The sequence below is a fragment of the Boleophthalmus pectinirostris genome, unplaced genomic scaffold (genome assembly GCF_026225935.1).
Source record: "Boleophthalmus pectinirostris isolate CB_2022bp ecotype Guang Dong unplaced genomic scaffold, ASM2622593v1 HiC_scaffold_270, whole genome shotgun sequence".
Taxonomy (NCBI): domain Eukaryota; kingdom Metazoa; phylum Chordata; class Actinopteri; order Gobiiformes; family Gobiidae; genus Boleophthalmus; species Boleophthalmus pectinirostris.
The window spans coordinates 9,797-25,000 of record NW_026571260.1 but is presented as its reverse complement, the minus strand read 5'-3'; the positions used below and the strand labels follow the sequence as shown (position 1 = coordinate 25,000).

At 38.8% G+C, this 15,204-nt stretch overlaps 3 protein-coding genes across 3 annotated transcripts; 2 read left to right on the top strand and 1 right to left on the bottom strand.

Moving 5' to 3' along the window:
• The first annotated feature begins 2,011 nt into the window (after positions 1-2,011).
• spata2l (spermatogenesis associated 2-like) lies at positions 2,012-5,374 on the top strand. The gene is made up of 4 exons (XM_020935137.2): positions 2,012-2,127; positions 2,883-3,237; positions 3,522-3,815; positions 3,893-5,374. The coding sequence occupies exons 2-4, from the start codon at positions 2,893-2,895 to the stop codon at positions 4,805-4,807; spliced, it is 1,554 nt and encodes a 517-aa protein (XP_020790796.1). The 5' UTR covers positions 2,012-2,127; positions 2,883-2,892; the 3' UTR covers positions 4,808-5,374.
• Positions 5,375-6,235: 861 nt separating this feature from the next.
• pdf (peptide deformylase, mitochondrial) lies at positions 6,236-8,176 on the bottom strand. The gene is made up of 3 exons (XM_020935279.2): positions 7,941-8,176; positions 6,766-7,369; positions 6,236-6,413 (listed from the first exon to the last, which is right to left on the bottom strand). The coding sequence occupies exons 2-3, from the start codon at positions 7,322-7,324 to the stop codon at positions 6,256-6,258; spliced, it is 717 nt and encodes a 238-aa protein (XP_020790938.1). The 5' UTR covers positions 7,325-7,369; positions 7,941-8,176; the 3' UTR covers positions 6,236-6,255.
• Positions 8,177-8,286: 110 nt separating this feature from the next.
• On the top strand, positions 8,287-14,714 carry LOC129410841 (uncharacterized). Its single transcript, XM_055159757.1, has 8 exons — positions 8,287-8,402; positions 8,670-8,810; positions 9,067-9,290; positions 9,361-9,462; positions 9,537-9,638; positions 10,479-10,592; positions 11,015-11,123; positions 13,044-14,714. Exons 2-8 carry the CDS (start codon positions 8,735-8,737, stop codon positions 14,288-14,290), a joined length of 1,974 nt encoding a protein of 657 aa, XP_055015732.1. The 5' UTR covers positions 8,287-8,402; positions 8,670-8,734; the 3' UTR covers positions 14,291-14,714.
• The last annotated feature ends 490 nt before the right edge of the window (positions 14,715-15,204 follow it).

Genomic DNA, 15,204 nt, shown 5'->3' with positions numbered 1-15,204 from the left:
CATTGCATGTTTGAATTAAAGAAATAAGCACAGCTCTTTTTTTTTCTGTTTTACTTTTCTTCTTTTAAAAAGTCCAAATATGCATACATTGTAGAATATATAGTGTAGAGACCCTTCACAAAAGCAGAGCACCCACCCAGTGCAGGTCTTTGAGAGTCTGTGTGTGAGGGGGGCCTCCCTGCCACCAGCTGAAGCCCATAGATGACACCACATCAGTCACCTTCCCCACGGCCTTCAGCAGTTCTTGTTTCACCTGTTCTGCCCCATCCTCAGACCCTGAAAAAACACAGCATCAAAGAATATTTAAACACACAACAACTTTGATTCAGGTGAAATATTTGAGACAAAAAAAAACTGAAGTCACTAACATAAGCTCACAAGATTATTTACTTGGCACTGTACTAATAAACTAAGTTTTTTGAATGACTACTGAACTTTTAATAATCCCCAAATATTATTATAAAGTAGGTCAATTCATTTTGCATATATTGCTAGATCTATGTGACACTGTCCACCAGCACGCCCATCCTCTCTCTGCATGTGCTCATAGATGAACAGACAGATCATGTCTAGGAAAAGCAGACTTACCCACATTGCCAACTATAGTGGTGAGATTATCCTTTGTATTGGGAGAGACAAATGAGCAGAGTCTGTCAAGCCGACTTCTGTCTCTGGAGATCACTGCTACTTTAAAACCTGCACACAGATACATACAAGTCCACACTGATCCCTTTGACATGTAAAACAACAAGACTAATGGGCCTACATTTAATCTGTTTATTAAGGTCATAAGAGGAAGAAGCGTGACAAAACAGCAGATGGCAACACAAGATTTAAGGCTACCATACCTCCAGGACTGAGAATGTACACTTATGAAGGAATAAACACTGATAAACGAATTACATATGAATTACCAAATGCACAAGAATTTAAGGTGTCCAATGTAACTTATTTTGGTGGGGGTCCGTAACCTGCCTTTTTCTGGAAAAATATGTAGATGTCATTGCTCCGCCTGGAATGTTCCTGAGCATAACATTAAAAACAGCTCTACCTTACATTTATGTAATTACAGGTGGTTTTACAGCTCAAAAATGTTGCTCAAAAACTTGATTTGGTCTCAATGAAGATACAAAGGTTTAATGTCATGAACATTCCTATGAACATTCCAGACAAAGCTATAACATCTCCATGGAGAAAAGCATTTGACAAACCCTTCACCAGAAAAGTTACGCAATGCATTTTTAAAATATATATACTAGCAATTCTACAATGAGGCTCTGTAGTTCAGTTTTAGTTAAGTACACATTGTGAAATGGTTTGCAATGTTATTTATTTGGTTTACAAAATTAACTAAAGGCATGGCAAATTGTGACTAGAGTCCTCTGATTTTCCCAAATAATGAACGACACAAATCTAAGTGACAACAGGTGTATTTCCCAGTTGGATACTTACCTTTGTCTAGCAGCGCTTTGACCACGCCAGAGCCCACGGTGCCCGCTCCTCCCAGCACTAGCACCACCCGATCCGAGTTGGACATGCTGCTGACCCTTTACCCTCAGAGGACTGGAGATCACTGCTGGAGTAGGCACGCTGCTGATGGAGCGGGAATCACTCACAGCTTTAATAAGGGAGAGTACAAGGCCGTGGACCCGCCCTCTGCACCGTGTCACCAAGTCTCTCCTGCTTCGAACTTAATGAGCTTCGTGGTAGTAGATTTCAATCATGAGATCCATGGTTTCAATCATGGAAGTGGTCCTATAGGTGAATAATGCTCTCAGTAGCTACTTAACTCAAAGACAGTTTTGAGATTTTTAGGATAGGCAATAGTAGTTGTATTATCTTTTTGGTATGAACTATTCCATTCAGTTTTGCTTTTAGAGAAAATATACATATAGCCTACTAAATGCTTGTTGTAATAGTTATATGTATTTTATTTTATTATTTTTTCCAAAGTTGCCCAGATACAGAAACCAAACTCGCCCGATAGGTCCGTGCCACGTCACGTGACAATGTTTAGGTCGCAGAGCGGAACAAGCCGCTAGCAGCTAGCGCGGTGTGCGGCGGCAGGAGCACTGTGGACATATGCACCTGATTTTAGTGACCATTTGAAACACGATAGTTTAAACGGTAAGCTTTGTTTTGATCAATCACCATTATGGTATTTTGAAATAAAAAAGATTGGGCCTACCAACACGATCAAGCATGTAGCAGAGGCTACTGTTTTCTCCTATTTTGACTGAAAAATTGTTAAAATATTTAACAAAATACCGAAAAAGGATAGACACTGAGAAGATTGTCTTCAAATTATAGTCTAAGCATTCCAATCAATGTATTCCCAACACAAGTTAACCTTATATACGTCTTAACTTCAGGCCAAAGTTTACTTTCTCTTTGATTATGTCACTTCCTGGAGTGTTCAAGTCAGCAGACAAGAAGATCCAAATGGTTACAGTCTTAAAATGTACTTGTAAAATATTTTCTTGCAACCTTAAAACAAAGTATTCTTTTGTAATTAGCTATATACAATTAGGCCTATACTTAGTAGGCAATGTGAAAAGGAAGGAAGGCCTACATTTACAACACAAGTTCTTTTCTGGCATAACACGCTGATCAACATTCACTACAATCTTTTCACGTCAAAACCTTGGGCTGGGTCAGTACATAGACACGTTGGACACATTGGCACATTTTAAACTCTAAAAAAGTAATATTAATCGTTCTCCTGCTCTGCATGTTTGTATTTGGACCTGGAATTCATTTTTGGGACCAAGGCAGCAGTGCTTTGGATGGGCATATTTTTATAAAAAGATTTGTGTATTTGTTTGAGCACTAACTAGTAACTAGTACTCCAGTCAGAACTTTTTTTTTTTTTTTTTTGGCAGCTCAATAGAGATGACCATGACCGGACAGAGAACCATAGATCTTGTGGCTGCCTACAATCATTTTCTGGAAAAACAAATTGTTGACCAGGGATCCAGTCTGCCGTGTAGAGACGAGACCCTCTGCAATGAGGTGGATGAGCTGCTGAAAAGTGAAGAATTCACTGATGCACATTGTCTGGGTCTGGATACTCTGAAGATCATGGAAGAGTCTCTGCAAGCAGAAGTGACAGAGAGTAGGCGACCAACAAAAGTCAGAACAGGGTTAAAAGGACTGACCAAAGCATTTGAAGTCCTTGAACAAGCAGCACTCAACCTGCATCTGGGTCCATGGAGGGAGGAGTACAAAGTTGTCAAAGTTGGTTTATTTATTTTTTACATTTGTTTTTGTGTCTAATTTGAATGAAATTTATGTTTATTCAGTCCAACATTTGTTTACCTGCTTTTACTAGTGTTGTCTATTTCCTGCATCCTTATTGCAAAAGAAAACTGAACACTCTAAACACTTTTGTGATGAAACTTACCTGGATGACTGAGGAATTACACAAACGTTTTGTAGAATTTGTTTATAAAAACTGTTACTTCACCATGATAATATTGTAGAGTACCATCGCTTTCCTTTCATATTTTTTCTTTCCCCAGATGTATTCAGGAATATTTACCCACTGCATCAAACCAGTGTTCTCCACACAGCAGATAGAGCTGCTCTTTGGCCTGTTGGGTTATAGGCTGTGTTCATCTCGGCGGGAACAGCTCCACCTTCAGCCTCAGAAAGTCAGTGCAGCCAGGGTGGATGAGCTGCTGCGCTTGTCCTGTGCCTTCTTTGTGGCTCGTTGTGAGTGTCGCCTCCTTCTGGATGTACTGGGAAAGTATGCTGGTCGGGCTCAATGGGAGCTCAGCATTGTGAGAGAGAGGCAAAGAGGACACAACCTTCAGGTAAATGGTGTATTTTTAAAAGTTAATGTGAATTGTTGCTGTTCAAGAAATGTTCAAATTGTTTCTTTGTCATTTAGATCGCTCTTGACAGCACTATGAGGCTGCTAGATGTCAAGCAGCCCCTCCAAGAGCTGCCCGAAGAAAGTGACATGGATTTGTACACAGATGAGCTGGAAGGAGAGAGGCTCAGAGAAACATCTGTTGATGAAGCCCCTCGCTCTTTAACTTGGATGCCTGATAAAAGTACCAATGGCATAACAAGGGAGTCGGTGTACATCTCTACTTATCACGTGAAGACACCCTCTGCTGACACAAATGCCAATGACTTCTTGCCTACTTCCAGATGTGTGAGCCATTTCTATAAGGACTTCTCTGGAGAACAAATCGAGGCATTACCTGTTAGTCTTGAAGAAAAAACTGATCATGAGGCTCTAAGCATGCTGACTTGCACTTGTCTCGAAGTGAAGCGCTTAACTCTTTACAAATGCATAGATTGTCAATCTTACCACCATGTTACCTGTGTCAAATTTGACCTTTGCCACAAAAGTCACAGAACAGAGTTGACTGAGGAAATACCTGAGCAGCTCATTCCAATTCGATTAGCAGCTTCACGGCGTAGAGGAAGTTTATCACCAACTCTGACCAACTGCAGTGACACATTTTCCTCCTTAGCTTTACATAATAAACCTGAATCCACTATGTCATTTATTAGTCCTTTAGCTCTGCATAGCTGTTGTGAGTTCCAAACCCTGGATCCCCAGATCTTATGTTTTAGTTGCCAAGTCTTTCATATGGAATATTGCAATGAAGCAAAGATCTGTCACATTTCCCATGGGGCTAAAATGTTAGGTTTTTGTTCGGTCAGTAGATGTACTCATAAGGCTCATGTGTTATGCAAATACTGTGGAAATGAATACTGCAAAGACTGCTGGTACAAAAACCCTCTTTACTGTGAATGCGGTAAAAGTTTTGACTTTTCATCTTCTGTCTAGAAGGTCAATTTTAAATTGAGAATTGACATATAATGAGGCTAACAAAGTGCCTTAAATCTGTCAGTACACAAAAGCAAGTTTCCCCACATCTCATTGAAGCATTCTGAGCACATGGAAAATAACTAGCATTCTTTACATACATTTCTGACCTAGTCAGTCTCTTTCACTCCCATTTAGGATCAGATTGAGCACATGAGTACAAAATATATAAGCTCTTGCTAAGTGACACTTTCCAAGTTTGTCTATAAATGTTGTTAAATGTGTATCTATGCTTTACTAAACCTTAGCAACACTGCCATGACATGACACTTAATGCTGTGTTTTTATATTTTACACTTCCACTGTATGTGCCAAATTAATATGCACCTTAATTACATTTTTTAAAATGAGACAATGGTCGAAACCTTTCTCACATATAGTATACATGTATGAACTGTTTTGTGACAATATTTAGATGTAAGGTGAATGAATCACAAGTAACATTTATTTGTATTGCAGTTGCCTGGATTTGTTTTACTCTTCTGGCTTTCTTTGCATATTTTATTTGTAATAAATATTTCTTACCTATGTCGTCACAGTTATATCAGTCTGGGGTGAATGGAAAAAGTTCACATTAGGGCTAACTGTCATCCAGTGCAATTTACAATATTCCACCTAATAATGATATATTTTATTTATATAGCTCATTTCATGACACTCAAAGACACTTTACAGAAAAATATTAAAACTGTCAAAAAGCAATAAATAATACAGGAAACTTAAAAACAGTAAATCATAAAAAGTTAAACATTAATAGCTATTCTAAATATATCGTTCATGAGATTTTTCATGAAGGTAGAGAGGTAGGGAGATTCAGAGGGTGAGGAAAGGAGTTTGGTTCTGCAGGAGAGAGATGGGGTTGGCATCAGTGAATTGGAGGGAGTGGGATGTAGTGTGGGGGTACAGCAGGTCTGAGAGGTAGGATGGGACCAGGAGGTTCTGGAGGGATTTGAAGGTGAAGAGGAGGACTTTGAACTGGATGTGTTGAGGGATGGGGAGCAAGTGGAGGTTCTGGAGGGCAGGGGTGATAAGTTCACAAGACTGTGTGTGTGAGGAGACAGGCAGCAGAGTTTTGGATGTATTGTAACCTATTGAGCGTTTTGGAGGGCGTGCCCTAAAGAAAGCTATTGCAGTAATCTAATCTGGACGTGATGAAGCTGTGGATCAGGATTTCAACAACAGGGGACAGGGATGAACAAAGCCTGGCAATGTTTATGAGGTGGAAGAAGGCAGACCTACAGAACATGAAATTTGACCCACTTCCTACACAGTGTAATCTGCATCTCATGATGTATTATTAGCCTCCTAAACAAAAATGAATAACAATCTATTCCATGGTAGTAAGTTTGAGTTCATTAAAAAAAACAAAAAAAAACAATGGTCTTGTCCTTATGTTAAAATAATGTATTTTATTCATTGTATGACTGCCAGTGAATATTTATGAATGATTTACTGTCCATGCGGTCAATATATAGGACCCCGTCTAAGTGGTCCATCTCATGCTGAATAATACGAGCTGCCCAGCCGCTGGTCTGCCATGTGACTGGCTCTGCTTTCTCATTGAGACCTGTACAATAACAACATGCACCAACTGTTATAGCAACACACAACAATGAGGAATATTGAGGGGTGGAGGGTATTATGCTAAATTGTCTTTATTGACTGTTTTACCCCGTTATAAAGATAAAATATCTAAATGTTTTTGCTTCATACATGTTTACTCAATTTGTGCTGGCTGATGTCTCTCTGGCTCTTTGCCTCTTTGAAGTTTTTGTATAGAACCAGTGGACATATTGAGAAAGCTTTACTTAAAGACTGCTTATACTACGCCTTCCTAGATGTTAGCAAATAGTTTATAAAAGCAATGAAAAGCATAATACCCTCTCTATAAATGACAGTTATATTAATTATTCTCATACCTGAAATTTCCACAGATAGGTAGCGTGGCACTGCAGCTGAAAACCCTGAGATGCTTTCACATGCCTCTTGAAAAACCACAGTCCTTCCGTCCAACACTCTCATCTGTGGGTTAACAAACACTCTGAGAGGCAACGCGCTCAGGCCTCGTGCCTCTCTTAACACAGATGGGGTTTCATCCAGCATCTTCTGTGGGTACTCCATTGCCAATATACGAAGAGGCACCCCGATCTGAGGTGCACTCAGTCCCACACATTCCATTTTGCGCATCACTTTGACCATGGTAGCAATTACTTTTTGGACCTCTGCGCCTTTCACAGTGGCAGGGTCCACAACTGACGCATGACTTCGCAACACTGGGTCACCTACTTGGCACACATGGCTGTAGGGAGGATTGGGAGGAGGCCGAATTTTTCTTTTCATGTACTGGAGATAGGAACGGACCTTGACATTACTACAGTACATGCGGGGTCCCATAAAATGAAGTGGCATTATAGCCCCCCTTGTGAATCTGAAGCCCATTCTGGACAGCTGAAGTAGACTAATGCAAGATTTGTTCATTGTGGCCTTCACAGAGGATGTGAGCAACGGTGGGTGGAAATTCAACTGCGAACAACAAAATACAGTACAGTATAATCATGATAAACAGTAATCAACAAAGTGTCATCAAGCAATCGACCACATTCTCATTCCATTTCTAACATCTGATTACAAGACCTGGTGTGCTGCTTTCTATCGTTTGTCTATAATATTTTATCATAAGATTTGTATTTGAGTAGAGAACACCTTAATTTCTTCGCCCTGATGGTGATGCCAAAGAGGTGACTTCAGCTACAATTGCCATTTTGTTAAGTGACAATCGTTTTATACTATTTAAACGATCTGTATTTATTTATTTATTTTTTAATTTCATAAAGCAAAAATATATCTTTTCCTGATAAAATTCAAATCCTGGTTTATTATTAACTACAAAAACATTTTACTTGCTGTGCCATTGCTTTATTCATATTATAAATTGATAAGAATCGTCTGTGTCCTCTAGCAGTACTCTACCCTGCTCTGTAGTGGCTGTATTACCTGTTTTAGGTCTTTTAAATAAAATCAATTATAAAGTTCAAAGCCTGTTTGTTCCCAGAATTTGTAGAGAGCATGCAATGACAATGATCCTTTTATTTACCTGTAACACCCCTGCGGAGCTCAGAACAAATCTGATAAATCCTGGAGGTTTTTACGATTAGCCAATGGTAAAGCTAGTGATACAATCTATTTTATCAGCTCATTGAGTCTTTCTTTTCCTATCGCAAAGGGTAGATAAACAAAGATAAACCTTAATTAAAGGTTACAGTTATGGGCCGTTGTAGACAAACTTGTAGACATGTTCCTGACTTTGCATGTGTCACGAATTACTTCCGGGTGACACCATTGCTACTTCCAAAGTAAAAGCGCAGAACAATAATCATCCATCAGTGCGATCCCTTCTTTTGAGCTTTAATTTGAAACTACAGAAAGTCCTATTGGCACAGGACAAGTATAACCTGGGGACGTCTTGTAATTTGCAAATTACCGCCTCACTTCTGTGCATGGATCTATTAAAATAACCTCTGTGTTACTTGCAGCGCTTTCGCACGGGATAAGCAAAGTCCGTAAATTACTCTATTTTACTGACACTGGCAGAGAAGAAGCAAATTATTAGCTGTTGTTTTCAGCACGGAGTCAGTCAATGCAGGAATTAGTTTTAGTTTCAGTATGCATAATGAATCTCTGTATTTAAATTGTGGGTTCTGTAGTCTTACTATAACACAATTATCTATACTAAATAAAGTTAAGGTCTCGGGCTCCTGACCATGGATTGATCTATAATAAGAACTTCCATGCCCCTGACTTGTCTGTACATGTTCTCCGCTAGGCGGGGCTTCTTCGACCAAAGGGCATATTAAGGGATGCTGCGTGGAGAGGATATGGTGACATCTGATGGAGCAACACTCTGCGTGGAGGCTGCGGATCATAGAGTACGCGTGGGCTCACGGCATGATAGATGTGTTCCAAGGTGATATACTTTGAACAGTAGGCTATTTATACTATTATTCAGTCACTTTACCAAATCAAATCTAGACACCCAATAATTCAGCAATAGAAAGTGCAATGCTCTGGATCATGATCATCTGTCCTTTATTACAAACACGTCCCCAAAGATGTATGTTAAACATGATATATATATATAAAAAAGATCTCTCATTTCTCTTATTTACACTGAGCTGGTGCATTATGTGTAATTATTTCTAGGGATGTTTTTCTTTTCACAGATGTTGAGGCTTTCTGTTGGCCAGAAGGGGACTGGGGTATATTGAGCCTGGATGAGTCCTGGTGTGTCCGTGTTGCGTCTGCACAGGTCTACAATATTATCAAAAGCAGACAACCCCATCACTATGAGAGAGTGCTGGCCTTTTTGGAGCACACTCATACCCTGTTGCCCACATTGGTGCCTCCCATCAAACATATGAAGATTGTATTTGGTCTCAAAACCATGGTATGATATATATTTTTACTTGTTCAGTTCCAGTTTTTCAAAATATTTGATAGTGTACTCTACTTTGCAGGTGATCATGTGGATGCTAAGGGAAGGCATCGGACCTATCAGTGTCGTACAGAAAATTATTAAATACTTTCCCGCTAAACTGCCTCAATATGAAGATCACTGTGTAAGTTCCTATACATGTTATAAATACTTTAAAAATATTATTAACAACATGTGACAATGGGTATTTTTTCATAGAGGAAACATGAGATGTATCTTATGAGAAGAAACCAGCTTGACTTCAGGACCTTTGCTGAGTCACTGGTTATGGACAAACGAAGGCTTGAGGACTATATCCAGGTAGGTGTTTTATTGAAAATATTGGAACTCAACAGTGTCTACCAGCTGACCTGTCTTCATACATACCAGTAGGGAGCAGTGTAGATTCAGTTTTTCCCTTTAATTTTCAATAAACTGTGTTGTCAAGCATCTCAATGTGCCTAACTATAGAGCTGTCGCAGTTCAAGGATTTCCTTTGTGGTAACTTTATGTGCCTCTGCACCATGGTGTGTGCGGTATAGCACAGAGGCCCATAAGAATACATGTACATTGGGAATATATCTGAAAAATATCTTTATAAAACCACAGCCAAGCCTAAGTGACAGATACATGCATTTACTGACAAGTTAAAAGAATATATTAGGATCGTCAACCTCCAGTGAGTAGCACATAAAGCCCGTACACTCAAGGACATGGTAAACCCCATGTATCTATTACACTAAACCCCCACAGATGCCCCTGCAGGGGTACGCCTGTATGCACTATGCTGTACACACTGTGTGTACCTTGAATGTCCCCATTGAATCTAAATTGATGTCCCAAGTTAGGCATGGATTAGTGCCACAGATATTAACTAAACTTTTCACCAAACCTGTTCTTTCTGACTCTGGGTAGTAGTGAGCAGCTAACGTGTTCACCTGAACCCTCGGGCGGTGTGATTGGTCATGGGTGCATTGATGGAAGTAAGGCTCTCATTCTGTGCCATTGACCCAGCCCCTTTGACCACCATCAAACATATACTATTAAAATATATTTTCTACCTCTTATTGTATTTAATGTCTTGTGTTCTTTGTTATTACACACTGTGCACATAAACACTTTACTTTTGTATTTTAAATGTGTGATATTTTTTGTTTTTAGAATCATGTGGAGGAACAGTATGGGGAGCAGTATGCTCAAAAGACAGAGGAGAGACTGCTTTACTATCTGCGTGAACTGGACAAAGCTTTGCCACAGTGTACCTATATTGATAAGGTGAGTGTTTTTTTGTTTGTTTTTTTCTTTCAGATAAATGTAAAAACAGTATGGTTATCTCCTGCTGAATAGATGATCTTCAGTTATGTTATGTTAAAGAATGAATAATTGATTAATATAGATTATGTAACCAGATAAAGCTAAAACTATGTTGCTTTAGAACAAGGTATTTTAGTCTTTTTCCATAGTTTATTTGTTTCAATCCTAGTACATAAAATGGATAAAATGGTTGCCAGTTAATGTCGTCACGTAATGGCTACATTAACTGGTTTGTAAATTCTTTCCTAAATCTCTTTCTAAATGCATTCATGGTAACAATTAAGAAGAAAATATTAAAATTTTGAGTAAACAGGCCATTAGGTTCATTCAAAGTAGCAAAGTGTCTCATTACTATCAGTAACTAAAATGTGTTTATGCACTAGATCATGAAGAAAAATGTTCCTGTAAAAGAAGAGGAGAAAGCGCTGTTAGACTTAATCACTGACGACTTGATCACCACAGCAACAAGTTTGAAAAAACTACTGCATTCTGGTAAGAACATAACACATGGTGCTGTGTGTTGTCTTTGTGTCCTTGAGCGAGACATGTCACGTACTGTCGTGCTGGTGCATCTAAGAAATATTTTTATAAGGTTTATAAGGTGTGAATGCTGAACAACAGATGGAAATTAGCCCATGGCTATAATCCAATGTGTTTCCATTCATGTGTCTCATACTGTGTGTTAGTTAACATGCATTGTCCCAACCCATTTTAATTAGGCATGTTTAGTGACCGATACCGATATTGCCATCGGTATCTGTGCCAGTGCAGGAAATTTGTCTGGATCAGGTATCAACCTCATGCTATTGGTTCAGCGGATATCCTGTTTGGCCTTTAATTGGATATAACAAGACTGGCTGTTGTAGGCTTAAAATGTTTTAAAATGTTTGAACTTTAATTCATACAAAGTGTAGTGGTTTATAACAGGATAAATAATACAATTGCATCAATTTTGTAATAAGTTAACTGTGTTTTCTGAGGAGAAAAGGCCATTCTCCATAGCTACTCTGGCTATATTTTATGCATGCTGCGCGTAGCCTTTAGTTTGCCATCGTATAGGTTATATACTGGTCATTAATATCCAGTTGACTTAATGATATTGTTGTGAGTGTTGTCATACCTGGATGACAAAAATAATCTTGCATAGTACTGTTCATATTATTTATAGTGCTGTCATGCGATTAAAAAAAATTTTGAGAGATTAATTAATTATGATCTGTAATTAATTAATCTAATTAATCTCTTTTTAATCTCACCTAAAAAATGCTGAGAAAAGCCTTCAAGTTGAGGTATTTTCATTTAAATTCATTATTACATTATTGTAGCAGATCAAAAGACTGAAATAGAACAAAAAAAAGTGACTTTATAAAGTCATTTATTGTTTAACAAATCTCTCCAAATTGACTGTTGAGCCCAAGTCTCCATGAATAAGAAACTGTTTGCTGTAAAGTAGCAAAGATGAGGAAATCTGAACATAATAACTTTTGTCTACTTAAAGACAATAAAAAGTCCAGTCTTTCCTTAACCATATTAAAAATATTATTGATAGAGAAATGCTTTATATATGAGATCACTGGTTTTAGTTCTGGTTTTAGTCCTGGTTTAGTCCTGGTTTAGTCCTGGACTGGGTTAGTCCCGGTTTTAGTCTTGGTGTTAGTTCTGGTTTAGAGGCGCACAGGAGGAAGCGCGGTTTACGCAGCGTACGCGAGAAAACGTACGCGGCGCACGGGAGCACGTCGGTGTCCGCGCAGTAACTACGGAAAGAAACGTGGTCCGCGCGTTCTCAGGTTGATGACGATGATGAAGGTGTGTGTTTGTGTGTATTTGTGTTTGTGTGTATTTGTGTGTGTTTGTGTGCGTGTCCCCTCATGTGGCAGGTCACTATAGGACAGTAGTGCAGACATCATGAGCCTATGCAGGTTGTTTTCACCAGTGACATTTAAGTTGTAGGCGATTTTATATTTGTTATTTTCTTTTATATTTCACGTCGGGAGAATAATTTCCAAGACACGAATGTGTTTTTACCTGTGCACTGCTGCTCTGTTCTACTGGCTCTTCGACCTCGTCCATTGTGTGACTGACGCCGCCAACGTTAACATGACGTTTGCATCGCTCTTACTGCGCGCGTTTTGTGTGGGTTTCCGGCAATGAGTGGAATTACCGAAATAAAAAAATAATGAATGTGTTTTTTGTGTGTGTGTGTTGTCCCAACAACACATAAAAACAGATTTTATAATAAAGCAACTCGCATACAGAAACTGTAAAGTTAGAGATTAAAAATGAGATTAACGCGATTAAAAAACATAACGCGCTAAATATGACTGTAATTAATTAATCGCAATTAACGCGATAATTTGACACCCCTAATTATTTATTATTGTTATGAACTATATATGTCTTTTGTTCCTTCAGATGCTGTTTGTTGCTACTCACTCAGCAAGTCATTCCTGGGTTCTTGTGTCTGTGTTGGCACCTCCCAAGAACAACTCAAATCTGCAGCAGAGAAGTTCTTAGAGCTAGATTGTTCAGTCACTGATACAAGAATGGTGCATATAGATGGACCAAGAACAGAACATACTTTAGACGAAACAAACAAAACAACCTGTGTAAGTGCAACAGAGACGGACAAGACAGAAGAAAGTTGCCTGGAAAACAGTTCAAACAAGGTTAGTCCTCATTTCTGCTCCAAACACCAGCGCTGGGTTAGTAACCTCTTGTGTGAATGTCCCATGGAGTCATCTGAAGAGCAGCCACATCAGGTCAGTGAGATCTCCCCTTCGCTCTTCACCTCCACCTCCTCCTCAGACCTCACCCCCTCTGACCTCCCCGTCCCACCTGAGCAACACCTGTCGCCATCCACCACCAATCAGCTCCAAGAGGTAGAAGAAAATCCAAAGACTGTAGAACCAGTGGACCTGGCATCTCCATTGCATCCAGCACCACCTCCAGCTGAGTCCTTTATAGCAGGGGCCAGTGTTCTTAAAGTTGTAATAGTCCCATGCATGGATATAACTCCGGTCACTATATGTCCTGGAAAAAGTAGTGCTACACCAAATGATATTCAGATGGGTAATAACGAGGATTTAGTGGCAGCAAGTTCTACAGTGAGCAATTCTGCAAGAACATTAACACCTCAAACTGTTACCTCTTCCAAGCCATTTATTTCAGAGCTCTCCAGGAGGTTCAGACTTGGAGAAAAATATCTCCAATCACAATTTGAGGGAAATGGAGCCAAAAAAGTGTGCTATTCTTCCCACATGAACTTAATGAATAAAGGCAGTGATGCTAGCTTTTCTACACATTCTACCTCAGGGATGGACATCACGTGCAACACACAGAAATATGTAGACGTTGAATCAAGTTTTATTGATCACATGGCAAGTTCTCAGAACAATTTGACATTCATTAACAACAATATGAAGCCTTGTGTGGTCCTGAAGCGAATGAGTATTGAAGAGTGTCTAAGGATAACTAAAGGAAGATTTCAGTGCGTACAGTGTGTTGATATGAGGGAGAGTATTGATCCTGACGTTTACATATTCAATGTTAACTCTTTGTACTCCAGCAGTTCTTCAGAGGACGAAACAGATTCCGATACAGAATACAGGCCTACCTCAAATACACTGAAAAGATGGTCTAGGGGTCTTTTACCCATTTGAATACTGAAGATTACTGAAGAATATAGGGTACCCATAAAACATAACTTTAGCTTATTATGTCTCAGACTTTTTATTTTTGCCTTTTTGTAGCACATTAACAAACACTCCACAAAGTAATGTTGTAATAAGGATTGCATAAACACATTACATAATAGTTGTGTTATGTTGTTTTTAAATATGTTTCTATATGGAATACCTTGGCGTGTATAAAATGCAGTTGCTGATATTTGAAAGTCTTTTATTCTGACTTACTTGAGTTTCAACCCTTTTATAATATTTTTCCTCATCAAAAAACACATCATGACATCATAGGTGGAAACTCAAAAAGTGTTTTCTGGTGTGTATAAAACTCAGCCAAACTTATTCAGATAATTTAATGTTTGTTAAAACTGCCTAAATGGTACAAGATTAAAAAGCCTGAATAAACTTTGAAACCTTGAATCTGTTCTAATTATTTATGTTGGATGTGCCTCATTATTGACATACAGACCGGGTCTCTTAGTGGACACTATTTACCTGCATTGCAACAGTGATTACATAACAGTAGTAAGAAATTATGTAAGATTCTAGAGTAACCCATTTTTCATCATCAATAACAAATAAGGAAAATGCAACACAACATATTTAGGTCCTCTTCAGTTTAACCATCTCTGTTTATCCAGGCTGGGGGCAAACACAAAGGCAGCTCTAGTCTCGGCTCATGAAGACACAGGGTTGTCATTGTGCCAGCTGACCTGTAAATGCAAAATAAATGTACTCTGTCTTTTTCAAGTTTTAAATACTTAATTATTATCCTTAAAAAGTACCTTATACAACTCTGTATACAGCATAGTAAACAGTATAGTGCAATATGTATGTCTACACCTGGTACACCACATTTTTCAGCGCTGATACCAATTTCGATACTTTAGCTT